Source organism: Fusarium verticillioides, chromosome 10 (genome assembly GCF_000149555.1).
Source record: "Fusarium verticillioides 7600 chromosome 10, whole genome shotgun sequence".
Classification (NCBI taxonomy): domain Eukaryota; kingdom Fungi; phylum Ascomycota; class Sordariomycetes; order Hypocreales; family Nectriaceae; genus Fusarium; species Fusarium verticillioides.
In genome coordinates, this window is record NC_031684.1 from 733,368 (window position 1) to 757,905 (window position 24,538).

At 48.7% G+C, this 24,538-nt stretch overlaps 11 protein-coding genes and 2 non-coding genes across 13 annotated transcripts; 7 read left to right on the forward strand and 6 right to left on the reverse strand.

Annotated features, from left to right (window-relative positions):
• Nucleotides 1-188: 188 nt before the first annotated feature.
• Nucleotides 189-2,019, forward strand: FVEG_08860 (hypothetical protein; the record flags this gene model as incomplete). Its single annotated transcript, XM_018897740.1, has 3 exons — nucleotides 189-640; nucleotides 692-956; nucleotides 1,003-2,019. The coding sequence occupies exons 1-3, from the start codon at nucleotides 204-206 to the stop codon at nucleotides 2,017-2,019; spliced, it is 1,719 nt and encodes a 572-aa protein (XP_018755477.1). The 5' UTR covers nucleotides 189-203.
• A 1,162-nt stretch (nucleotides 2,020-3,181) lies between these two features.
• On the forward strand, nucleotides 3,182-4,165 carry FVEG_08859 (prolyl oligopeptidase). Its single transcript, XM_018897739.1, has one exon. The coding sequence runs from the start codon at nucleotides 3,239-3,241 to the stop codon at nucleotides 3,641-3,643; it is 405 nt and encodes a 134-aa protein (XP_018755476.1). The 5' UTR covers nucleotides 3,182-3,238; the 3' UTR covers nucleotides 3,644-4,165.
• FVEG_08858 (hypothetical protein) lies at nucleotides 3,870-5,408 on the reverse strand (the record flags this gene model as incomplete). Its single annotated transcript, XM_018897738.1, has 2 exons — nucleotides 3,870-4,476; nucleotides 4,543-5,408. 2 exons carry the CDS (start codon nucleotides 5,406-5,408, stop codon nucleotides 3,870-3,872), a joined length of 1,473 nt encoding a protein of 490 aa, XP_018755475.1.
• An 828-nt stretch (nucleotides 5,409-6,236) lies between these two features.
• Nucleotides 6,237-8,186, reverse strand: FVEG_16462 (hypothetical protein; the record flags this gene model as incomplete). The annotated part of the gene is made up of 1 exon (XM_018905685.1): nucleotides 6,237-8,186. The coding sequence occupies one exon, from the start codon at nucleotides 8,184-8,186 to the stop codon at nucleotides 6,237-6,239; it is 1,950 nt and encodes a 649-aa protein (XP_018755474.1).
• A 440-nt stretch (nucleotides 8,187-8,626) lies between these two features.
• FVEG_08856 (hypothetical protein) lies at nucleotides 8,627-9,537 on the forward strand (the record flags this gene model as incomplete). The annotated part of the gene is made up of 2 exons (XM_018897737.1): nucleotides 8,627-8,902; nucleotides 8,956-9,537. The coding sequence occupies 2 exons, from the start codon at nucleotides 8,627-8,629 to the stop codon at nucleotides 9,535-9,537; spliced, it is 858 nt and encodes a 285-aa protein (XP_018755473.1).
• Nucleotides 9,538-9,659: 122 nt separating this feature from the next.
• FVEG_16461 (hypothetical protein) lies at nucleotides 9,660-11,669 on the reverse strand (the record flags this gene model as incomplete). Its single annotated transcript, XM_018905684.1, has 1 exon — nucleotides 9,660-11,669. One exon carries the CDS (start codon nucleotides 11,667-11,669, stop codon nucleotides 9,660-9,662), a length of 2,010 nt encoding a protein of 669 aa, XP_018755472.1.
• Nucleotides 11,670-11,714: 45 nt separating this feature from the next.
• FVEG_08855 (hypothetical protein) lies at nucleotides 11,715-13,659 on the reverse strand. The gene is made up of 3 exons (XM_018897736.1): nucleotides 13,495-13,659; nucleotides 12,114-13,409; nucleotides 11,715-12,065 (listed from the first exon to the last, which is right to left on the reverse strand). The coding sequence occupies exons 1-3, from the start codon at nucleotides 13,627-13,629 to the stop codon at nucleotides 11,997-11,999; spliced, it is 1,500 nt and encodes a 499-aa protein (XP_018755471.1). The 5' UTR covers nucleotides 13,630-13,659; the 3' UTR covers nucleotides 11,715-11,996.
• Nucleotides 13,660-16,804: 3,145 nt separating this feature from the next.
• Nucleotides 16,805-16,894, forward strand: FVEG_16460. The gene has a single exon. It is a non-coding gene; the product is annotated as a tRNA-Ala (tRNA).
• Nucleotides 16,895-17,781: 887 nt separating this feature from the next.
• FVEG_08854 (hypothetical protein) lies at nucleotides 17,782-18,999 on the forward strand (the record flags this gene model as incomplete). Its single annotated transcript, XM_018897735.1, has 2 exons — nucleotides 17,782-18,353; nucleotides 18,402-18,999. The coding sequence occupies 2 exons, from the start codon at nucleotides 17,782-17,784 to the stop codon at nucleotides 18,991-18,993; spliced, it is 1,164 nt and encodes a 387-aa protein (XP_018755470.1). The 3' UTR covers nucleotides 18,994-18,999.
• A 131-nt stretch (nucleotides 19,000-19,130) lies between these two features.
• FVEG_16459 (hypothetical protein) lies at nucleotides 19,131-19,991 on the reverse strand (the record flags this gene model as incomplete). Its single annotated transcript, XM_018905683.1, has 3 exons — nucleotides 19,131-19,349; nucleotides 19,397-19,471; nucleotides 19,521-19,991. The coding sequence occupies 3 exons, from the start codon at nucleotides 19,989-19,991 to the stop codon at nucleotides 19,131-19,133; spliced, it is 765 nt and encodes a 254-aa protein (XP_018755469.1).
• Nucleotides 19,992-20,610: 619 nt separating this feature from the next.
• FVEG_08853 (hypothetical protein) lies at nucleotides 20,611-22,476 on the forward strand (the record flags this gene model as incomplete). The annotated part of the gene is made up of 1 exon (XM_018897734.1): nucleotides 20,611-22,476. The coding sequence occupies one exon, from the start codon at nucleotides 20,611-20,613 to the stop codon at nucleotides 22,474-22,476; it is 1,866 nt and encodes a 621-aa protein (XP_018755468.1).
• A 711-nt stretch (nucleotides 22,477-23,187) lies between these two features.
• FVEG_08852 (hypothetical protein) lies at nucleotides 23,188-24,296 on the forward strand (the record flags this gene model as incomplete). Its single annotated transcript, XM_018897733.1, has 3 exons — nucleotides 23,188-23,307; nucleotides 23,359-23,691; nucleotides 23,741-24,296. The coding sequence occupies 3 exons, from the start codon at nucleotides 23,188-23,190 to the stop codon at nucleotides 24,176-24,178; spliced, it is 891 nt and encodes a 296-aa protein (XP_018755467.1). The 3' UTR covers nucleotides 24,179-24,296.
• A 47-nt stretch (nucleotides 24,297-24,343) lies between these two features.
• FVEG_16458 lies at nucleotides 24,344-24,450 on the reverse strand. Its single transcript has one exon. It is a non-coding gene; the product is annotated as a tRNA-Trp (tRNA).
• Between the last annotated feature and the right edge of the window lie 88 nt (nucleotides 24,451-24,538).

Consider the following 24,538-nt stretch of genomic DNA (forward strand, 5'->3'; position numbering starts at 1 on the left):
AATGATAGACCGCTAATCCCTAGTGCGAACCGTCCGCACATGTGCTCAATAAGTCGAAAGCCAATGTGATCAGCCGCAGGCTGTTTTGCTCAGCGGCCAGCATCGCCCCTCTTGGATCTTGGCGGGCAAGAAGAATATAAGGGACGTGTAAAGCCACAATCCTTCTGCCAATCACCACAAACTCAACGCTCCTCACATTCATCATGTTCAAGATCAAAGATTTCCAAGGGATGCAATACTCCCGAGACACTTCTTCTCAATTTGGCCAGAAAGATTACAAGTTCTTCAACCAGCAATATGCTACCACCTCTTACCAGACAGAGCATGACATGAACCCCGCTCTTATTGTGCAGCCCAAGGAAGATGAAGATGTCATCAAGGCTGTTCAATGGGCGAGGGACAACAAGGTCAGCGTCGCTGTCAGGTCGGGTGGTCATCAGTATTCTGGTGCCTCTTCCACCGGTGGCAAAAACATCCAGATTGATCTCACCAACACTTACAAGGATATGATGGTCCTGGAAGAAGACGGAGTTCCTGATGACAGAGCTCTGGTGTTGGCTGGTGTGAGTAACAGACTGCAAGACTTCAACGACTACCTTCGTTCGGTCAACCTATTCGTACCGCACGGACAATGTGCCTAGTGAGTCTACTATACTAGCCACTGCGAACTAACGAAGCTAATTACCCTCAGCGTCTGCACCGGTGGTCACGGCCAAACTGGTGGGTATGGTCAACTCGGTCGCAGTTTTGGTCTCTTTGGCGATCACATTATCAAGATTCGTCTCATTGATCACAATGGCTCCATTCAGAACGTCACAAAGCAGAGTGACTCTGAGCTCTTCTACGCCATCCTCGGTGGCAGCCCGGGTAACTTCGGCATTATCACCCATTACACCGTTGAGGTTTATCGCGCTTCCAGCTACATGGGAACTGTTGCTGGTCCTAACGGCTTTAAGGTAGGAAAAGCTACCAATTGGTGCGAAATTACGCTAACAGTCTCAGGGACCTCACGGCTTGAAGGGCCTGTGGATCTATGAGCCCAAGGTACTTAGCCGTCTGCTTGGCTTCATCGCCAAGATGTCTGACGAGGGCACTGCCCCACGAGGCTACGATCTCTGCTGCAGTGTTCTCAGCACAGACTTCCCTGTTACCATGCTGTTCCCTTCGCTCCGAGATGACACCATCTGGAAGAAGATCCAGCAGAAGATCAAGACGGCCTTAGCTAAGGATGTTCTTGATCTGCTCAATGGTAGCTTCCCTGCTATTATTGTGCTCTATGCCCAATGGTGTCCTACCAACAAGACCGACAAGTACGACTCTACCGTAGACAACTGGTTCAAGCAGTTCAGAGATTTGCAGAATGACTGGAGCAACCACACTCTTTTGATCAATGAGTTTGATGAGGGTATGGATACCATGACTGGAAAATGGATCTTCCCTAAGCGTCGAGAGTTTGAGCTTCCCTATGTCAAGCGCACCTACGCTACAAAGTCTCAGACTCTTCAGAAGGACGGTTGGGTTGACGCCGTAGTCAAGCGTTTGGACTTGATCTACAATCCTCACCAGAAGCTTGACAACGACAAGAGCGACAAGGAAGGAGAAGTATACGATCACTGCAAGCTCTCAGTGCAGATCCAATGCTTCGGCGGTAAGAACTCGCGCTTCTTGCTCAACAAGGACAACGGGACGTCCTATAGTTGGCGAGACTCCACTGTCGTCCAAACACTAGACTGTTTCCACGACCCTGGTGCCAAGTTTAGAGAATATGCCCTCAGCTGGCAGAAGACCAACGATACTATCATGATTGGACCCAAGAGTCCCTTCAGCAAGCAGGATCGTCGTGTGCTTTGGGGTTCTTGGGGAGACTGGGATATGAGCAAGCCTGAGATTTGGCAAGCATATTATGAGGATGCGGACAAGTATAAGAGACTTGGTAAGGCTAGGGCTAAGGCTGACCCGAATGGAACCTTCACGGCCAACCCATTTGCTGTCACTGCTGTTCGTGATGGTACGAAATAGCAAATTCCACGCGAAACAGGAAAGAGATACGGGTAATGGATGTCTATATGTTTAATGCATCGCTGCTGTCTCTATGCATTCTGTATGGTACCTTTACCTAACTTTTGTAATCATTGCCGAGCCTCTCTACTGTGGCCGCCAACATTGTCATAAGAAAACAAGGCCTATTAGTGACCCATGCAAGTGCATCGATAATGGCAATCTCGGTGGAAGGACGTCATAATTGTTCCGGCCCCATAGCATACACGGCAAGGGCACTGTGGTTGTCCGTATGCCTGCTGGTATGCGAAGCACTTCACTGTGTGGCCAACACGAGGGCAATGCTGCGAAGTCTGTGGGCACTGCACACTTTGCTGCCAGTAATGGCGACGCGTGTATATCCCTGCACCGTGGCATATCGGGCAACCTTGTTGAGGCGGCATTTACACTTCGTAGAACGAGGGGTATGTCTGTCTATTCGATGGTTATGCTTATTAAATAGGGCCTGGTGTAAGTGAGAAGGGTTAAGGTTGCTTGCTTGTGTTTATAGTACTAGTACTAGGTCTCTATGAACATGCTGATCAAAAACTTACAAGAGAGAAATTCGGTTTTATGTACCAAGAGCAAGTCGGTGAATCAGTGATATATGCTTGGATTTGATCATACCTTCAATCTCGGATTGTGAGGACGACTCGGAGCTGTGAATCAGTAGTATCAACGCAGAACAATGTGCCATCCTCACTCGGCATATATCGATCAAATAGACAGGATCTACCGGTACTGCCGACAAGTTCACTGTCAGATCATAATGGGGTATTATTGGCTTTGCACAAGATATTGATACGTATATGTCATGGCCTGTTCCATGATATCCAGGACTTGAGAGTAGTTTCTATCCGTTCTCCAAAATATTTTACCCTGCCTTTGAGTTTCCGTAGCAGTTGATCATCACGGAGACCAGAGCAGTGCAAGGATTTTAGAAGCGCCACGGGACGCGTAGTATATTTTAAGAACTAGTTACGTCATTTTCAGATCGAAATATGATTTTTGTATGCTCGGCAAACGCCTTTTGGTTCCTCGTTCCTTGGTCCAAAAGATGTTGGGCTAAAGATGAGTCACCGGCAACCCCGGAAAACCGTTAAGTGGGCCCCGATTCGAGTATAAAAGAGCCCAAGCCTGACCTAAAACCGAGGTTTTAGCTAAACAGACTCCGACTTCATTCAAATTTGCTACCGACAAAATGGCATCGCCCATCGCATCCGCTCACCTTCGCGTGGCCCGCCCAACAAACAACATCAACGCCCTGCTGCCCTTCTACGTCGACGGTCTAGGATTCAGAAAGATTGGCGAATTTCGTGATCATGATGGCTTCGATGGTCTAATGCTCGGTCATGAGGGTGCAGGCTATCATCTTGAGTTCACTGCTAAGCGTGGGCATGACGCCGGGAGATCACCCACGCAGGACAATCTCATGATCTTCTATCTGCCTGAGAAGGAGAAATTCGATGATGCAGTTGCGCGTATGGAGAGAGCAGGCATTGTTTCTGTGACGAGCTTTAATCCGTATTGGGATCAGTGCGGCAAGACTTTTGAGGATGCTGATGGCTATCGCGTGGTGTTGGCAAATATGAGCTGGAATTTGTGAAGAGATGAGTGAGCTGCCTCACAAGTGATATACTGTAGACTATATCATCTTCAGCAATAGTGACAGATCTTCAGCTCCACATCACTTGTTTTGCCCTTGTAGACCAGCTACGAGAATTTTAATATACATAAGAAAGAAGATCCCACGAAAACCTATCCCAGCATATTCTGAATCTTTAACCAATGGGGTCTCATCTACCTGATAACAGTTCTTCCCATTCAACGTCCTAATTCATAACCGAGTGGTGCTTACGGCCCTTATGCTTGTGGGTCTTCGGCCTCCTTGCACGACATCCCTTTCCTGGCTCTTCCGTAACTTGAGGAATTGCTGCGGCAGTTGTCATAGAAGAATAATGGTCGCTTACGGCAGATGGCTTTACTGTAACGGTCTCGGCGCCCTCATCAGCTGTCGCAGTCTTCGATGCAGAGGTAGTATGGACTGTCGCTAGGGTCGTTGACGTTGGCTGACTCTTTGACGTCTTTGCAGTTGGTTCAGGGCCAGCAGTGGAGGACTTCGCCGGTTGGATGTCAGATTCATCCAAATGATGGAGAAGAGAGCCCCAGCCAAGTCCATCATAGTGGCCCGAGCCTTCTCCCCAAGAGCCAGCCCCGCCCTCAAATCCACCAAAGGATTCCAAGGAGTGGTTCAGGTATGCTTTTGTCCAAGGAGCGTCAAGGCCTTTGATGTTGACGTAATGACTATAGAGCAGCTCCCAAGCCGGTCGAACCGCACCTCGAGAGGCTTCGCTGATAATATCGAAGGAGACTATGCCGTTTGTGTAGGGCTCGAATGGTACATCGTTTCCAAGATTGTATCGCGCAAAGTACTCGGCTCTGTATGCAGACGTTAGTTCAGAGGACCTTATCACGGCGGGTCAAAATAGGAATGGGCTCACGAACCCAAGTAGAATGCGGCTGTTGTTGTAGGCAAAGAGGTCCTCGCCCTGGTTCCATGCCTGCTGTCCAATGGCACCTAGTACCTGGAAGTTCATCGCGGAATGGCCCTGGTCTCGGCCAGATTCTTGCCCTTGGCCAATTGCCTTGCCTGTTCCGGGCTCTTTAACTATGTTTGAGATTCCGTTGTTGATAGCGCCATTGCCCTCACCGTGCTTGAAGTAGTCAACGGCAAAGTCCCAAGTCGTTTGGTTGTCGGTAAGGACTGCGATAGCCATAGCAGAAGCAAGGTTGCACTGTTCCCAGTTGGCAAAGAAGTGCTTGACATTGTGCTCTGACCCCAGGACGTGGTTGAGGAAATCGAGATTCATCGGCAAGAATATTTTGTTGAACATGCTAATGACCTTCGATAGCCCGTTCTTTGCAAATGGCTGGTAGTCGCGGAGAAGCTCTGCGGCGTTAGCAAGCTCATAACCTTGTAATCCTGCAGTAAGATAGGCGTCATCGCCCCCGCTGAGCATCTCTAGAGTATCTGCCCAAGCAACAAGGATATCTGATGCTGTTTCTGCGTACTGGTCTTCTCCACTGACTTTCCAGCGCAGAGCAAGGTTGAACGCAGCAGCTGCATCGTGCCATAGGACCTCCCCATTTTGGCCGCGGTTCACTTCTTTGACTGCATTGTTTTTGTAGTCAGCGCTGGAAAATGGGATGCTTGTTAGCTTATTCCACGACGCGGTCCAAGGCTCTTTTTTCTCCGTGAGCTTGCTTTTGATGCGAGTGATGTCAGTGTCGGTGACTAGCAGACCGGGATGAGTGAAAGCGTAGGAAAGAGGGAAAAGAAAAGAAAACAAGATGGTGTAAATGAGAGTCATAATGAATGTAAATTGTCAACGAGCGTGGCTCTTGGCAAATGAGAGAATGGAAGAATGAATGTACAAGACACCGATAACTGAAAGTAAGCATACCAAAAACACTTTTATTGATTTTATGTTCTGCAATAATCCACAATAAGCGCCTGGCCAGGAGAATCAGGCCAAAAGTCTAAACCCGAAGACCTGAAGCCGCTCCAATCAATCCTGTCCTCGATGAGGTGGTCATTTAACTATACGGCCCTGAAACCGCGCTACAGCTCGAATAGAATCCTTTATTTCTCAAGGCGGGGAAATTCTTATCCTGAAACCACTAACACCCGCGTATATGTAAGATCTTCAAGAACGTTCCGCAAACAAAGGAGCAATGTAGTAAAGGACATGATTGAAGGTTTGCAAGGAGGCATTATTCTTCATTTAGTATCGGCTTTCACAGACTAATTCTCCGGCAAAGCGACCAGGTGCTGGCAGCATGGGTTGGGCTCCTCGTGTAGACCCCTGCTGCTTAGATGCCCCAGTTCATCGGCGATCAAACGCACCTACCACGGCAATGGTATGGTCCTGGCAAAAACATCATCCGAATCCTTAGTCTTTACATGAATACTTACATCGCGTCAAGTATAGTGACTTTTTAATCTATCTAGACTGCTAAAGGCGAGGTGTTATGGGCTGGACTACTAGTGAGTTCCCGTGAGAGTTTTGGAGTTTGTGTTGGATGTTTCGGAGGATGAACGTACCGTCGAATTAGTCACTGTAATTAATATGTGGTTCCATTACATAGTATGCATCATTATGTACGTGATATACGCTAAATAGGGTTGGGCTCTCTGATCAGTGAATTATGATAGCTTGCGTGTCGTCTTTGGTTGCTTTCTTTCCCCGCCAGCTACCATCCATGAACCCATGGAGATATGTCCCCCCTATCAACTGGCAATGGTAATCGTCCTGGGAATCAAACTCGCTCAAACGCTTGAATATTAAAGGCACTCGTGATCGTGGCACCACCCAGACTGTATCTCCCTCCCGCAAATTCTGTGAGCCGAGTCCGATGTATCCTTTCTCAGTCACGAACGGTCGAAGGTACTCCCCATATGCAAATTGTGAGCTAAACTCCATCGATGAGACGGACTCGTTTCCGTTGCTGGCAGCAAGCCATTCTGCATCATGAGGCCAGAACTTATTAAAAGCTTCCTTGAGGTTCGTCCAATGATTTTCGTCTTCTGGAGTAACTAACACAGACTGCATTCTCTCACTTATCCATTTTGTGAAACTAGGCCCCATTGATGATCCTTTTGGCGGAGGACGTCTGGCCTCTCCATAAGTATTCTTAGTCACCGTTCGCCAAAGTGCCTCCATTCGCCCTTCGCCAGTGACTTCATACTTTTCAGGCAGCCTTAGTAACATATCCAAGAGTTTCGGAAAGGGTTTGCCATTCAAGACATCGCGCTTTGACTCTGCAACGAAAGAGATATTGTCGACTTGTACTCCGCGAATAATCAACGTAAGCTCATTCTTGTCGAATGTAGCAGGCCAAAGGGCAATCCTCTCTTCCCGCGAAAGACTGATCTTTGGGGAGAAGAAGAATGAATCTGCTTGATATCTTTTATATCCCGTGACTCTGAGGCCAAGAGGATATTTAACGCTCCAGTCTGGGACCCAGGAAGGAAGATCTGCACCATTCAACTTTTCAGAGCGAAAGCCCTCTGCGCAAGAAAGTACTAGCAGATCCTCACAGTCTTCAAGAAGCTGGGTAGCGACGTCGAGGTATGTCTTTCCAGGGCTACAGTCACTTCCTTCTGTGGGAGGACACAGCAACGCCGGTAGCTTTTTAATACCTTGAGGACCTTGGATAAGTCCCAGCAGAGCATATGATTTGTCCCCGAGATCTGTAGCCTCACAGTGACGAGATCGTATCAGCGTATATAGAAGCACGTTGGTCCAATGCTCTGTTGCCATGGAGGCTTTTGTTGCTTCGAGAATCGCCGGGACGCCGTAGTTGCGGGACGCTTTCAAACTGGTGGCGGCAGATGGCGTGCCCTCGATGGACCGATTGTCATAGAACTGTTTCAAATGGCTCGTGGATATGTTATGGGAAGCTTGTACGAATATATGCCAATCAGTTGAATACACTCCGCAGCGAAGTGTTACGCGCTCCGGGAGTACGAGTTCCTGGATGATCCATGATCTGTTCCAGTAAGTACGATCGAAGATCTTTCCAATGGCTTCCCAACCAGCCTTGTCTCCATGAGAATGCTCAGAACCTGTTTGCCCAGTTGGTATACCTAAAAGTCGAAGGTTGTTCCGGTCAGCTACCTTGGCAATGTGCTCAAAAGCTCTCTCTGTATGCGTATCTGAGTTCCCAAGCCACGCAATGACAGAATCTGCTCTTCTGTAGATCTCAGCCATCATGTTGCTGACTTGGTAACTCCTCTCGCTGCGATCACCTTGGTTTATGCATATCGCGTCGATCCAGAATTCCTCGTCTTTCAGCTTTTCGTCCTCCTTCACCTGGATCAGGAAGTCCAGCAGATTTCTGGCAACTTTAAGCTCCCCGTCCCCAGCTTTGATAGACGCGACAAGCTCGTTTGTATATGATTTGAAAGGTCCCTCGTCAATTGGCGCTCCCCATCTATACGAAAGGGCACGGTATAGTGGCAATGAATCCAAACTAACTACTCTTAGCTTCCATTCTGCTTTGGTGATATCTGCAGCCCAACTCTTGAGTGATACAAGACGCAATTCACCAGCTTTGACTGGAAACTTTGAGTAGTCAAGAGCCATGGGGCGCTAGTAAGCAGGAAAATATAGAAAGGAGCAAATGAATGCTAGAAGCAGACCTGCAATAAAGGATTCAGCAATCGTCTAGCTCTTATGGTCTCACCCTAGAAATTGGGGCTGAAATTTCCCCTCTTCATGTCCAGTAATATTTTCATGTGTTCCAAGACGCCGGCCTAGAACTGCAAAGCGCGGGATTTATTGGCGTTGTATCATTGGTTGCTGAACGAGGGGGCCTCCGTCTCACTGCCTCACAAAGTCAGCCATCGATATTTGGTGAGTCTTGAGTCTTCTTATGATCTAGGCATTCCATGTTGCTTCATTAAATTTTCCTTTGCTGCAGTTGCCTGTCTGTCTTGCCACGGTGAACTCTAATACAACTACAGGCAAATCCCCCTTCAATGCAGCCAGGTTCTTTGTTTCCACCACTTCTGTCAGCTTTCCCAATGTCAGACCCTAAATGCTCGTACAAGTTCACCTTCGAACCCGGTTGGTTTGTTGACTACCCAGTGATCTCTCACTCATGTCCTGGTTCAAAACTCACCACTCAGCCAAACCTCGGTTTACTTGATGATCGAGAATGGGCGAAGCTTACTGAACATGTCGAGCGATTAAATCATGAAGACGATCCAGATGTCCAGCATAAGATCTTGCTGGTTGCTCGACACGGTCATGGTGTTCATAACGATGTGATGGAGGAGGTTGGGTCAGAAGAATGGAAGGTATGCGTCTTCCCATATGTCGAACATAATTCTAGCAAGCTGATAATCCTTAGAATCACTGGTCGAAACTACCTGGGGATGCAAACAGAACTTGGCTTGACGCCGAACTTGTTGAGAAAGGAGTCCAACAAGCCAAAGACCTCGGGAAGCTGTATACTAAGGGCATTCGGCAAGCGAACTTTCCCGTCCCCGATACTATCTATACCAGCCCGCTCGCTCGAGGCCTCAAAACAACGAGCCTCATATTCAGAAACATTATCACCGAACAAGGGACTGAGTTTAGGCCTATAGTAAAAGAGTTTCTTCGAGAAAGACTTACGAATCATACATGCGATAAGCGGAGAACCAGACAGTGGATTCAAGCCTCTTGTCCCGACTATGAGCTGGAAACAGGCTTCGCCGAAGAAGATGTGTTATGGCATGCTGATCGATCCGAGTCGAATGAAGCACATGTTGCCCGGACACAAGAACTGCTTGAGGATGTTTGGAAACATGATTCGGGCTCTTGTATTGCTTTGAACACTCACTCCTTCACCATGTCTACTATCCTAGAAGTCATTGGAGCGCCTGAGTTTCGGATGGGCGAAGGCGCTATGGTGGCATTCTTGGTCAAAGGCGAGAAAATCAATGCATAATGAGCTCTTACAGGGAAATTGTAAAATAGGAAAAGAGTCTATCATGTTTCCTATAATCGGTGTCATGTGTCACGGAGTATCAATTATCATACAAAAGCTGTTCCTCCCGGTGCCCATAGCCTCTACTGTTGGGACATGTTCCCCCCCGTTCTAGAAGCTCCGAGGTTTGTCTCAGCCCCTTCTTGTACAAGACCATATCCCGACCTGGTATCGCCTCTTTCTGCACCTAGCGCCCCATTCTTCGAGGCGCTGATAATTGAGGAAGGCTTCATATCAAACATCACGCCTACTTCCCGATATGCTTGTATGCCAACCAATACTCCGGCGACTGCTAACAAGATGCTTGCTGCGTAAACAGATAGTAGCTGAACCTGCTTGTACACAAACAGCGTAGTCTGTCTCTGCCGACGGCAGGGATACCTCGTCGAAGCGTCCCCGTTCCCAGTCCCCGATGGCTTCCCGTTCGACGCCCACGCGACAGCAACAAAGGATGGCTCGGAGAGAAGGGAAATAACTAAATCTTCGTAGAGTTTTTGGATACCTTGACGCAGGTTTGGGATGGGAAGAGGGTTTATCTTGGACCCCAAGGATGTGAGGAGAATATACGTCGTTGTTACGTTGTTTGCCGTGTTGACAGCTCCCCCGACATATCGTCGGAGTCCCTCACCAATCACATGATAAGCAGCTGTTCGGCGATACTCCTTGTAGTCTTGGGGGCGTACCCAATTACTTTCGGGAATCGACAGCTTCTTCGATGTCTTTCCGGAAGTGTTTTCCGAGACTAGAGTTGTGTTAACAACCTTTCTAACATACTCACGGTTTGTTATCTTGTATGACTGAGCACCTCTGACGTAGTCAAATCGGACAGTGTAGTTGACCTCGTAATGTTCACAGCCAAAGATAATGGGCGTATATGCTTTGTCCCAGCTCTTATCCTCCTTATTTCTTGGTTGTGGCTTGTTTATGTCTTTGACGGTTGCATAGCCGACCCATATGATGGGCTCATTCTTGAAGACACCTAAATTCTTGGGCCGTGCCCAACTATATGTGGTGTAGTTCTCCCTGGCCGCCATGGAAATGAAGGTATATGACCCTTCTGGCGCAAGAATCGAGGTATTGAAAGGCGCCTCAGCGTCACCAAGCTTCTTCACCTTCGAACCAACACCAGAAGCCAACTCTTCACATTTGTACCCAGGTGCCAGGAAGTCAACAACATACGTGCAGTTCCAGCCGTCGGAGCATACCTCTTCTGCCGACTCATCTCTCACAAGGGGTTCACGCATGAAGACCGCCTTATTCGACACAACAGACGTATACATGGAACTCGCCGCGTTCAAATAGTCAAAATGCGTCGAGTTGAAGTCTTTGGGCTTCGTGTTTAAACCAGTAGTGTTGAAATGCGATACAGATTTGAGTGTCTGACCATGCACAACTGGTCTCTCACGCCAATCAAAGTTGGCCTCATTGTCAAAGTTTAGCGTTCGGACAGATGGACACGACACTAGCTCCTCCGTGACTCCGGCCACGACAGCCAGTGTCTCAGCTGTGAGAACCACCAATAATGGTGTGATCCAACAATAGAGAGCTAGCAGGGTTCCGATCTTAGAGTTCTTGATAGAGGACCATGTCAAGAGGGAAAAGATGTCGCTATTGGATGTGAATACCGCATCAACTGTTTCGAGACGCGCCATCTTATGGCGGGCGATTAGCCATGCACGCTGCTGAAAAGCCATAGCGACAGCGGTTCCTAGGCTTGCCTTAGCGGCAAAGGCAATTATTGTACCGTATCGCAGCATGAGAGATTGGCTGGTGGCTTCTTGTCCGTCAAGGCTTAGGTAGAAGAGATGATGGCCACATGCTAGCACGGTACCAAGAACGGTCAAGAGACACATGTTCCACGGTTTTAGAGTGTATGCACTCCATTTTTGGGCGAAGCTTCCGTCTGTTGTCGAAGATCTGAACTTGATGTTTGTCTTCGCCGTCCCCGCAGTGAGATCTGGGATCCCAGGCTTGCCGTTCCTGAAAGATTCGTATGGGGACAGGAGCTCAATCTGATCCGAAGACGCATTCGAACTCCCGGCTTTGTGATGGCCTCTTAAGTGAGGCGACAAATGACTTTGCGATAACTTCATTTTGAAGGAGTTTCAGATGATGTCACGAAGAGGATTGAAAATGGAGGGGGGCTCAAAATCTTGTATTGATGCTCACAGCCTTATTTGAATTTATGCAGTATGCGTCATGCCATGTTACACGGCCCCCAAAAAGTCCCTGTAGTATGACATGCAGTCAGCTCTACCTAAAATCTCCGTCTATCTTAATCTATGGGGGGAATCATTTCCAACCATCGTATAATTGCTATGCGACAAAGGAAATAAAAGCATTGGAATAATGGTAATGTGGTTGGTGAAGCTATGCTCGCTCGCTGTATTACATCGAACATGTCCAAAGAAATTAGGGTATCATCGCACGCCAGCCTGAACAAGTCGGCTTTCGGCTGCTGGGTTGTTGAGAAACTTCGGCACAGAATCCTGGAATCCGTTAGTATGGTGTTGCAGAGGGTAAGAGGAATGACTTACGGTCGCCATTAGTTTGAAGACAGCATCTTGTGCCGTCTCCAATAATGATGTCACTTCTTGCAAGGTATCTGCTACTGTGGCATCGAGTGCCTGGGCCTTGGTCATCCGTTGAGCAAGACTTGATCGGATCTTGTGGTTGACGTTGACCTCTCGCGGCGACCCAGGTGCGAGGAAGGTATTGAAGACAACATGCGCTTGAGAAAGAAGCTCATTCGCTGCATCATCGCCCTTCTTATCCTTCACCATAGTCTCAAGCATGGCCTTGGAGTCCCGAATGATCTCATCAGCCTGCTCGTAGAATGCAAGACTCTCTTCACAGTAGGTCTCTCGAAGGTTCTCACGGAACAACAGTCGCAGCGTAGGGTCGAGGAGGATCTTCTCAAGCTTGTGTCGGTTGCTCTCGTTGACGCCGCCCTTTGCTGATGATGAGTCTGTCTTACCTTGTGATGAGCAGCGACTCGATGAGCTGGTCTCGACAAGGTCTTGACCACGTTGGGATAGTTGATAGATGGCGATGGGAGTAGGTTGGAAGAGTTTGCAGGCGGCGAATTGATTCATGTAGGCCATGTCTGTTGTCACTGACTCGATGAGGTTGTAGTGCACGAAGTGGGTTGCGATGTTGACGGCTTCTCGAAGGTCGGCGCATGTCGTGTTGTCTCGCAGCCACTCAGCGATCACTTGGCCAGTGCAAGTATCATGATATGTCTTCCCGTTCACCTTACGCTCTGGTTGGAGTCGGATACCCACTGCACCCTCAGAGTAAGGCCCCTTCTTGCCTCGTCCGTCAACACCGATCAACCGACAGAAGACAACCTCGGTGGTGGCTCGATCGACATGGCACTTGTCGGTCTTGACATCTCGTTCCAGATGCAACAAAGGCCCTGTGATGAGACAGTGCAGCTCGCTAAGCTGGTCCTGGTAAAGGCCATTTGATTGACAGAACCAGTCAAAGATCATGATACCCTTGGACGTTGGTCTCCATACTCCACCTCTTTGTTGAAACACCTGGTCGGGTTTTCCATCGGCAGACTCGATATATCGGGCATCGACGAATTGCTGACACAGATTTCGGGCTGTGTTCTTGTTCATGGAGAAGGTTGTTGTGGAGGTGGAGACGACGGTGCCCGATGGGTTGCTAGGGTCAGGCATACGATTTGACTGGGTAAGTTTGAGATTGCCGAGGTTGTGGATAGCATCTTCGGCGAGGAATGTGTGTTCGATCTTGATAAAGCGGACGCGGTGAGGGATGAGAGGGAGAAGACTGGCGAGGAGGGCGGAGAAGAGGTCCTGAAGGTCCTGTTTGCAGTTTGTTAGTGGTGTTGAACAAAAAAGCAAAATGCTGTTGTTATAGCCGGTGTTATGTCCGGAGCCAAGTACCGACCTTTGATTGCGGTCGGTCATCGTTTGACGCGCATAGCAATCGCGACGACGACTGTGTAATTGTTCCCTTTGACATGCTGGGTACCTGCGTTGAAGCTCGCCTCTGCAGAGTAGTAGAACCTCCTAGGTCAAGCATCACTTCAGCTCTGAAGAAGCAGAAAAAGGATGAATGAATGAATGAAGCAGCACAGCTGAGCGGGCGATAGCAGGTCCGGGCGACGGTGCGATGCGATGCGATGGCGGAGCCGGAGATGATAAAGGATTGGAAAGGGGACCTACATTACTCGTGCGGCCGCCGAACGATTCCTCTTTGAGCGAGCGGGTGCAGAATCTTTTCCTCGTGGGAAGCGGAGAACCACATGGCGAGCCGTCCGACCACGCGACTGACTAGATCTAGATGGAGATTAGGCTGTTGATTAATCCACGTGCATAAGATGTTGCTAGCATGATCTTGCAGCAGAGGCTGGGCGCTTCCTTTAGTCCGTGGAGCAGTGACCACCAAGCCAAGCACTCCTCTCCTCTCCTCTCTGGTGTGCCCTGATAACTCAGCTCAAAACAGCCCAGCCTCGCATGTTATTGCTTTGTTTACTGCAAGCATATGTCAGCCGGCTCACCTTTGATTCTGCATTGCAAGGGACCAACCTTTGTGGCCATGACCTTTCACCGAAGGAACAAGGTTTGCTTCTAGGACAAGTCCAGTCTAGCAGCATCTGTCTAGAGCTTGGGAGCATCTGTTCCACCAATCATGCATTTTTGGGAGCCTAAAACAGCTCCATCAATCTAGGAAAATTCTCGAGACACGGGAAAGGTTACCCTTAAAGTTGGGTTAGATAGGGGACAAAACCACGCGGCAATTCGGCCTTGCTCTTTTGCTGTGTCGTTTTTTTTTCCCCTTTAGCTGGAACGCCCTTGTCAATTGCACAATTGGATTGTTTGTTGTTGGTGATCTTCACCGATGATCGACATGCATCATTGAAGCGACACCGCCGGCTCCGCTCACCCACTTGGGCTGATGCTGGCTGACCTTGAAGCAAATTGCGCCTGCGGTTCCGCTGCGTGACATGATCAAGCCCCCATGGAAACATGGGCATGGACATGAACCGAACATCAATGGACGGACCAGATCTACTGTGGCGCCAACCGACTCGGCCGTGAGATGATGCGCTCCCCTCACCCAACGACTCAGTGAACCATTTGATTTTTGAGGCTCAAGGAGGCTAAACGAGATAGCGCAAATTACGATTCCATGGCGCCAAAAAGTGGTTCCACTTGGGTTCAAGAGCCAAGGGGATCAAGGTGATTCGTCAATCTGGGAGAATGGCTCGCGGGATTTCCGAGATCTCCCTTCGACCGATTTCTCCATGATGCACGCATGAATTGGAGCAAAGCTTGTTGATGCCGAAGAAATCGACTGTTTCTAGAAAGACCCTTGACTTGGCCTTTTTGACGTGGTGGTTGCATTGCCCGTTTCATCTAAACGCATCATCGCCGATCGTTCCCTTTCTGTATTTCGTGTCGCTTATGCTTATGAGCTTCATCAGCAAAAGTGTCCACAGACAACGGAGCCTTGGACTAGCTCCAGAAACCAACAGTCCGGGTTCATTTTGCACTTTTGCTCAGACTACGGAGTCGAGCTCACAATCTTTCGTCCTCTGAATCAAATGCATGTCGATCCTCTGCGGATGCCCCAGATATCCGATTCAATAATGTAGAACGGCGGGACAACTGCCTCAACCCCGATACACCATTTTGCGCTACAATGTCACTATCACAAATGATGAGTGGGTTTGAGTTCCGCTTGTCTGTGCTCAGGGCTGAAAATACCCTAGTAATCTTTTTGAGGAAAATTCACCCACGTGGGAACCTGAGTCCGTGACGGCTTTCGTTGGGCTTTTGAGATGGCATTTACCAGAACGTCGCGATAGTTACACTTTATCTTGTTATCTCCCCAAAGCCACATTTGCGGCTCCTAAAATTCCCGAACATCGACAGTCTATCTGATCACGGATGATCACCATGATAATGCGGCTCAGGCTGTTTATCTTGGATCGCATGAATTGCAGGATCATGAGTCCCGGGTAACTAGATGCCAACCGCGTATTCCCCAGCCTAGCACAAACACCACCAATGAGACGCCAGCGAACACGAGACCGTAACGCCGCCACCAACTCATAATCTGCATTGATTATGCAAGCTAAACAAGTCACAAACCGGCAGTTGCTAGAACCTTCATAAGACTGTTCATTGGCACTGACTCATGAGCCCCTGGCAGTCTCTGCCCGGATAACTGGCCTAGCTACTTGTTAGTTCCAATTTCCACGTGGCCGACACGTTTCGCGCGTAAGACCATGGCGAGCAGACCCGTACTAACTCTCGTGATTTCGCAAACTTGTGCTACTCTGGTAAGATGCAGCTGTTCCCGTAATCTGTCTTTTTGACACTTAGTTACCAGTAGTCCTTGAGAGCAATATACCACTCACTCAGAGGCTCAACTGATGCCGATCTTCGGCAGCTTCGCGACTGAGATTGATAGAGGGAGTATCAAGAGGTCGGCGAGTGCGCATTGGAGCAACCTTAATCTACACAACCGGCACGGTCTGCTAGCTTCCACCGATAGTACTGCTACTCCATGTTACGCAAGCTACATGCTCTGTATCCGTTGATACATGAGCAGTTGACGCGCAATTCTGTGCTTATCATTTCCCTGCGATAGAAAGGTGTATGTTGACCAACAGCACCATTGATCATATCTTCAGCAAGAGGGGAGAATTCTAGCCATCAAGACGACGCCTGCATGAGCTAAACATGGACCGCATGTGGGCAATTGGGGAATGATCCGTGCCCTATAGGCCTCAGCAGCGGCCTGCATGAAGGATGGCTTGCTCACGGACACGGATGCCGACTTCCATCTTACCCGAGCTCTGATCTTAGCCAGGACTTGGTCCTTCTTCGTGATTCTGCTGTTGGTTGGATCGACCCTGCTGAAGTGGCTTGACTGCTTTACCAATCCATACAGGGAGACTTGATGCATGTCAGGCAACACTGAGACATCGCAGCCCTGTTGGATGATGGATCTTTGTCAACCATTCTCTACAATGCAGAATGCAGGGCTATGAGGTTTGAGAGGCTAGTAATACAAACTGCGTGATGGTATGTAGTTGAGGACAGATGATTGAAGATTGCAATTTCCTCATGCATGGCAGCTAGGGCTGTTGGTAACGCATTGTATGAGAATCGTGCGTGCTCAGGATCAATATCAGTTATATATTGCGTACTTACTGAAGCTCTGCTATCCAATCATAAGTCGTTGCGGGCGAATGGTTTAGTGGTATAATACTCCCTTAGCATAATTCATCTGAATAATCTGGGAGTGGTCCAGGGTTCGATTCCCTGTTCGTCCAAGATTAGGTGGTTCATTCCCACTGTTATCCGCTTCTTTTTGCAATTTTGCCATCTCGCAATCATAAACTTCTAAAGTTAAGGTAAGCTTCTTGTTTTGAAGCCGGTCCGAGTGAGTGAACCCTGTGCTGTGATTGAGCTTGCGGCATAGTACTTGCTGCTTGAAGTATTATTTCTCCATGCTGCTGGGTAGGCCGTTACATCCCAACAACATCTAGATACAGGAGGAATTCTCTCCAGTACTCCGTATACCTTGCGTATAATAGTCAGTCGCAATAGATACTCTAGGTTATTAAGAAACGTATTCTGTCTTTGTCCTGCGACCTCACGATTGGAGCGCATCAACTTTTAAGCTTACAATTAAGACTGCCAGGGCCAACCAAATGGACTAACTTAACCATTTCCACGGTATCATTCCGCGAACTTGATATACCTGAAGCCACGTCACAAACAGGCAAAAGATCACCCCAAAGTCCGGATTCCTCTCTGCCAAACCAAGCTCTAAGCCATTTTCGGAGCTACCCTCTCCGTCGACCCAATCAAGCAAAAGCGCGTCGACTTGTTCCCCGCACAAAAACATGTTCACGCGGGGACCCCACAAACAGCGACGAGCAGGGGGATCAACGGCTTATTATCCCAGAATAGGAGGTCATGACACCATGCAAGATTTACCGCGCCATTGAGATGGCGCCGCTGAAGAGAAACTTCGTGACATCGTGGCCTGCATGGTCGGTAGATATCCCGAACTTGATTGCCAAGACTATGGGTGACGAGCTGAGTGAGCGGCCGAGGCAGGAATGTGAATATGTGAATTGCTATAAGAAGTGCTGAGGGCCACCAGGAACGAGGGAAGAGACAATAGCATCATCATCTGCACCTCACAGCAGTTATGCGCTTTCAATCTCTTCTCTGGGGAGGACTCTTGAGTCTCTCTGCAGTCCTCGCTGCCCCTACTGCAAACCAAGAGCCTGCTACACCCGCCAAGCGTGCTGTTCCTACTTCAACATTCTCCAATAATGTCATCTTCTCTCCTCCTTCCAACGCTGGCTGGACAGACCCTCGTGTCCTCTACGCCCGGTCCATTCAGCTCTCTGACGGCTCTCTGCTGGCAACCTGGGAGAACTACTCCCCGGAGCCCCCACTGGTTTACTTCCCCATCTACCGTTCAACAGATGGTGGTGTAAAGTGGACCCAGATCGGAAAGGTTCAGGATACAGTCAACAACTGGGGATTGAGATACCAGCCAGACCTTTATGAGCTTCCAAGAGCAATTGGAAAGTATCCCAAGGGAACCATCCTTTGCACAGGAAACAGCATTCCCACGGATCTGAGCAAGACCAAGATTGATGTCTATGCTAGCACTGATGGTGGAAAGACCTGGAAGTTTGCTAGTAGCATTGCATCGGGCGGCGAAGCTCGTCCCAACAACGGTCTCACACCAGTCTGGGAGCCTCATATGATGTAAGACTCCTTCCTCAACTCACAGAACCTGTACTAACTTGAAACCAGGGTCTATCAGGACAAACTCGTTTGCTACTACGCTGATCAGCGTGACCCCAAGCACGGCCAGAAGCTCTCTCACCAAACCACTACTGATCTCGTCAACTGGTCTTCCCTCGTCAATGACGTTGCTGATAGCAACTACAACGCTCGTCCCGGTATGCCAGGAATTACTCTCCTCCCCAACGGCCAGTACATCTTTGTCTACGAGACCTGCGGTACCCAAGGCTGCAGAATCTTCTACCGTCTTACCTCCAACCCTCTGAACATCCTCGCAGCCAAGGAGTATGCTCTGGTTAGCAACAAGGGCACCCGCCCCGTCAGCTCTCCTACCGTTGTCTGGAGTTCGGTCGGAGGAGCCAACGGAAGTATCATCGTCAGTGCTGGAAGCCAGTCTCAGATCTTTGTCAACAAGAACCTCGGTGCTGAGAACTCTTGGGTCGAGTTTGCTACTCCTCAGCCTAATGCGTATACTCGTGGACTTATGGTGTTCAAGGAGAACGATAACTTCTTGGCTATTATTGGAGGCGGGTGGTTACCTCCCAGCAGCACCAACCAAGTTAGCCTGAGCGTTATAGACTTGAAGAAGACCGGACTGTAGAATATCATGTTAAAATATAGAAGTATACAGCACTAAAATAGCTTGCCCTTTTTCGAGATTGGAGAAGTAACGCAATGAAAGTGGTAGGAAGTTATATCCTTAACAGAAGTTAAATAAGTCAATGATGAAGGCAAAGGTTAATGAGCATGCAGCCCTGTATTCTCGCCGATCTCCTCCTTTTGACTAGACTGTAGTCCTCCCATAATGATTTTAGTCGCTTCTTCCTCTTTGCCGTAGAGCGGAACCTTTTCACTGATGCCAGTGTCATATTTCATCCTGCTTTCAACAGTGTGGCTCAGCCATTCAAAAGCCTCGAATAATCCCTCGCCAGTCTTGATGCTCGATTCAAAGATCGCCTGCAGCATCGTTAGTTCATGCGTCACCAGTCTTTTGAGCCACTCACATGTGGCGTATTTACTAGAGGGGACGAACAATCGTCCACATAGAATCCTTTTATCTGCTCTGCTGTACGAGCGTTCTGTGGAACATCTCAGCGTAAAGTCCAGTTACGAGGTCAAGCCACATACACTCTTATCTTGCTTTTTTGCTAAAATCAATACCTGGATCCCTTTGCGCAATCCGTCTTGGTGGCGTACAGCTCTGAAAAGCTCTTCTCTTGCTTCTATGAGGCGGTCGTGATCAGACGAGTCGTCGACCCATACAAGTACATCGCAGTGCTTCATGAACGACCTCTCTATTCTCCAGTATGGCTCAGGCCTACCGCCACCGAGATCAATGGTTTGGAAAGTGACATTCCCGCATCTATAGACTTCAAGTTGATGGCCAATCAGGCCTACGACGGCAGATATATCTTTTACATTGGTCACCAAATGAGAGCGCAAGAGAGTAGACTTGCCAGCATCGTCAAGGTCGCTAAGGAGGATGCGGCGATGGCCTGGAAGGGTGCTAAATAAGCTTGTGATGGACGTGCCTGAGGATGGTCTCAGGAAACCAATTGAGGCGAGGAATTCGCGGGCGTAAGTGATTATATTTCTCATGATTGTAGCAAACAAATGACTTGAAGCTGCTGAAACATGACTCACGATGTAAGAGGCTTATATGAGTTCTCAAATAGCTGCCTAGAGGAATGGGCCAGGGATTGCGGATACTAAACACGTAGCGTTGAGGAAATGACCACTCAAAGTCGGAAAAGTCAAATTTCTGAAAGAAGCGGATACATTTCATAATGGAATTTTGTGATTTGTCTCAAAGCACCATCTTCTCGGTTCACACAAGGGGAGCAGTCAAAACAAACAATGACTGGGTATGAAGGGTGAACATTCAATGCCAAACTCAATTGCAGCAGTCAAAACAGCCAAAGTTAGAAGAATCATTCTTTTCCGAGGATTCGTGAAAGTCAATGCAGGCAACAGGCGGCCTAGATCTGTGCAACATGCATGAGTCGAAGTGAATCATTTCAGTGAGTGACTCATGAGAGCCTCACATTTGATGGCGGGGCGATTGCTTATGACGAAAGCTCATGATTACTCAGCCATTTTTGCCTTCTGCCCCGCCCCGCTCTACTAAAATACTCAACTGCCTCACTCACCTCGAAGATCAATCACGAACTTACTCCAATAATCACCACGTTCCGAGACCTAGCCACATCTCGTCATCATGTTCAAGCGAAAACCCGACATCAGAAACCTCGCGCCTTTGCGCTCCTCAGATCGACGAAAGCTCGCCGATCAAATCATCCGCGATTATCAAGTCTCCGTCCCAGAGTCCGGCGACGATGCGTCATCAGGGACACAATCACAAACGGCACTGCGTAATTCACTTCTACCAGAGTCGACTTCGTCAGCTCGTTTCATCACACCAACTGAGCAAGGCACCGTGTACATTGGTGCACATCCAGACCGAGATGAGAGAGTCCTCTGGTTCCAGACTGGGAAGAACCCCCGCTTGATACCAACAGTGTACACTTTGTGGCGCAACCCTAATCTCATTCCACTTCTACATACGCCCGATTTTGTGGTCGAGGAGAAGTTGAAGCATGGCGCCGACTTGATGGTTCCTGGGCTGGTAAAAGCCAGAGGCACCAGCTGGGATGCACGTGCGAGCACTGGCGCTATTGTGGCTGTCGCGGGGATGCAGAACGACACAGTACCTGTCTGGATTGGAACATGTCAAATAGATGTGCGAAACCTGCCTGATGATGTGCGTGGGCAGAAAGGCGCGGCTATCAAGGCCCTTCACTGGGTTGGTGATGAGTGCTGGAGTTGGAAGCAACTTGGCAGTGGTGGAATCGACCCGCCTTCAAGCTTGGAGGGATGGGAAGGACTGGCAGCAGGGTTGGCTACTCAAGCTAACAAACTGTCGTTGGAGGAAGAGACTCAACCAACAGAGTCGACACCGGCTGCTCAAGACTCACAAGTCGATGAGGCCCAAGAAGATGATGAGGTCGAAGAGGAACACGAACCGACGACCAAAGAAATCGACGACACGTTCCATCAAGCCTTCCTGTTCGCAGTCCACAAAGCCAAAGAGTCTGGCTCCCCGCCACATTTTGGTTTACAGTTCCCTCTTCAGCCGTCTTTCATAATTGCAAACATGGTTCAGCCCAATCTCCGATACCAAAACCCAAAGTACTACAACATCAAGAAGACGTCATGGAAGAACGCCAAAAAGTTCATCAAGCATCTTGACAAAGAACAGATCGTAAAGTCCAAGGACAGAAATGGTGGAGAGACCGTCATTCTGGACATTGACTTTGATGATCGGCAGGTACTGGGTTTCCGGCCATATCGATTGCCGACACCAAAGGCTACCGGTGGAGATGCTTCAACGTCAGATGCAGGGCAAGCCCCAGGGTCGGGCTCATCTTCAGGGCAGAAGGTCAATGTCCAGATGGTCTATCGCGTATCTTCAAAGCTCGTACCGACACTTGTCCCCTCCAAGACGGAGTTCTACACCTCGCAGGAGATCTCAGCAGCTATCAAGTCGTACATCGACCAACATCCCGAATTAGGCGGCCAAGGAAACTCCAGCGTCAAACTCAACCCGTTTCTCGCCAACGACATCCTGGGTAACAAACCATCGGATGAAGACGTCAGCTTTCTTACCGCAGGAAGAATCCCTCGAAGCACTCTTCAAAAGCGAGTCATTGAGGATACCCATCTCTGCCAACCCTTCCACATTATCTCGCACGGCGTTCCCTCGCCCGACCAAAAGCCAAAGTCTGGATTACCGCCTCGGATCCTGATAACAGTCGAGAAGCGAACCGGTACAAAAGTCGTTACCAAGATTTCCAATCTGGAGCCCTTCTTCATCGACCCTCAGGTCCTTGCACCAGAGTTACAGAAAAAGTGTGCAGGCTCTGCCAGCGTAGGCCAAGTTGCTGGTGCGAAGCCTGGATCGATGGAAGTTGTTGTTCAGGGTGATCAGAGGAAGATTCTCGCCAAGGATATTTTGGCGAGTAGGGGTATTGATGCAAAGTGGGTGGATGTTGTCGATAAGACGAAGCCCAAGAAGAAGAAGTAGACAAGGGCCGAGAACGAGCTTGGAAAAGCATCGTCATTTCATTGAAACAGAATCAGTAAGACGTCCTAGGAGGATCACATAGGAGGATTCGATGGCACATGAATAGACTTCAGGAAAACAAATGGTTGAGGTGGTGACAACACCGAATTCTGGAGTAAACTTATATTGCTCTTGGGTCTCACCCATATCAATGAAAGTGCACCCAATACTGAGGTCGCATTTGATGTTCCGAAGGAACTTGCTTGAGGCTGTAGGTGGCAATGCTTCCAGTTGCTGAGCTCTATCCCCCGCCCTTGAGGTTATCTTGTTGGAAGAATCCGAGGGACAACATTGGATATCGGCATGTTCACGTGCAGGCGGTGTAGCCGCTAGACCGTTAGGCAGCATGAGGAAGCAGCATCGGCTTTTCACTTTGCACCATCTCATACTGCCTGACACTAAGAGATTCGTTAACCTCTGCAGCTCTCTTTGGTGTGGCCTTTTTCATCAACTTTGATCTGTACTCATTTTTCTTCTTTCTGGCCACTTCTATGAAGTCCCAAAATCAACGCGGGGGTAGCAGCCTGAAAGACCTAGATATCCAACACCTCAGTGCATTCGAGCGTGCTATACGACGTATACTGGAAACTGATATAGCAGAGCAAACATATGTAGAAGTGTTTGATGGCTTGCCATTAAGCGACTCGTATTTGTCTTTCCAATACCCGCAAGATGGTCATCCTGCCCTTGAACACGAGGATTGAACACGAGGAACTTTCGGAGGGCGCTCGGGAAAGAGTCCGCGAATTTCGATCAAATCTTGATATCTCATCGCTGTTGTTTAAAACGACTGTAAGTGATATTAGGTGATTCCTGGAGATACTGTGACTGACATGCTTGAAGTTAGTCGAGGCCTTTTGGAAATCGGCACCTGGGTCTAAAGAATTCTACTTAAGACTTGTTGAGCTTCTTGCCGTGAGCTGTCACAGTTTTGCTGTTGACATCTTCCAGCTTGATGAAGTCATTGAGAAACATAAAATCTACGATGTTTGGAGAGATTTTCCCAGAGATATGAACAAATGGGATTCATTCCGGGATCCAACGGCCTTTACGCATGGACCTTATATTGCCGTTGACCAATATCCGAATGGACCTGCAGATAGTGTAGGATACTGGGCTGAAGCTAGAATATTCGGTGGCGTCATTGTATTTGATAGAGGCGAGGATGGTACCGAGGTAAGCAATATTGCCAGTTAGAAGTGATGTGTTTTTAATAAAGCTGCAGAGTCGACAACTATACTTCCACGGTTGCCGCCGCAAAGGACCACGAACGATATACCCTCCGACAGACCGGCAATTCGAACAAATGATTCAGTTCCTTCTGGACGATAGTGAAAGTCATGATAACCCGTTCCCTGTTCTAGCGACACCGCAGAACCGTTGGCGCTGGGATCCGTGGGATGCAATGGCGCATTACAATATCTACCGCGATAAGTTTGAGCGAAAAGTCAGCCCCAGTAAAGGGAAGCCATGCGTTCTGAACTCTATCGACTGGCCCGAAATCAAGGATGACCTATACCTCATCAACGCGATGCATGAGCGGCTGGAGGGGAAGTCCGTGGATGAAGAGGAGATCGCTGCGGCTAAAGAGGGGATAACCAAGATTACTCCATCATCGCCGTTATGGTCGGACCAAGGACAGCGGACATACAAGGGAATCTAGAAGATGGATGTGTATCAATAAAACTCCCATGTTACTACGTATTAAATATTACTGGGTGGTTGCTTATGAAGATCTGCGTTGGAAGAAAATCGCGCATCTGCAAGTGAACAAGCACCACTACAAAAGGACCAGCGCTTTCACAAACATGAAACAAAACAAAAAGCATGAGGCACACCCGACTCGAACGGATAACCTTCAGGAATCAAGCATATTTTCAAGGGAACCTCGAAATCAACTGGAATCTGACGCGCTACCAGTTGCGCCAGCGCCCCATCCGTTGGCCGGAGTTGTTTCTGCTTCCAGTCTATACCGACGGGGCCTGGAGCTTACGATGTGGGTTTGACTTGTTGCCGGGAATTG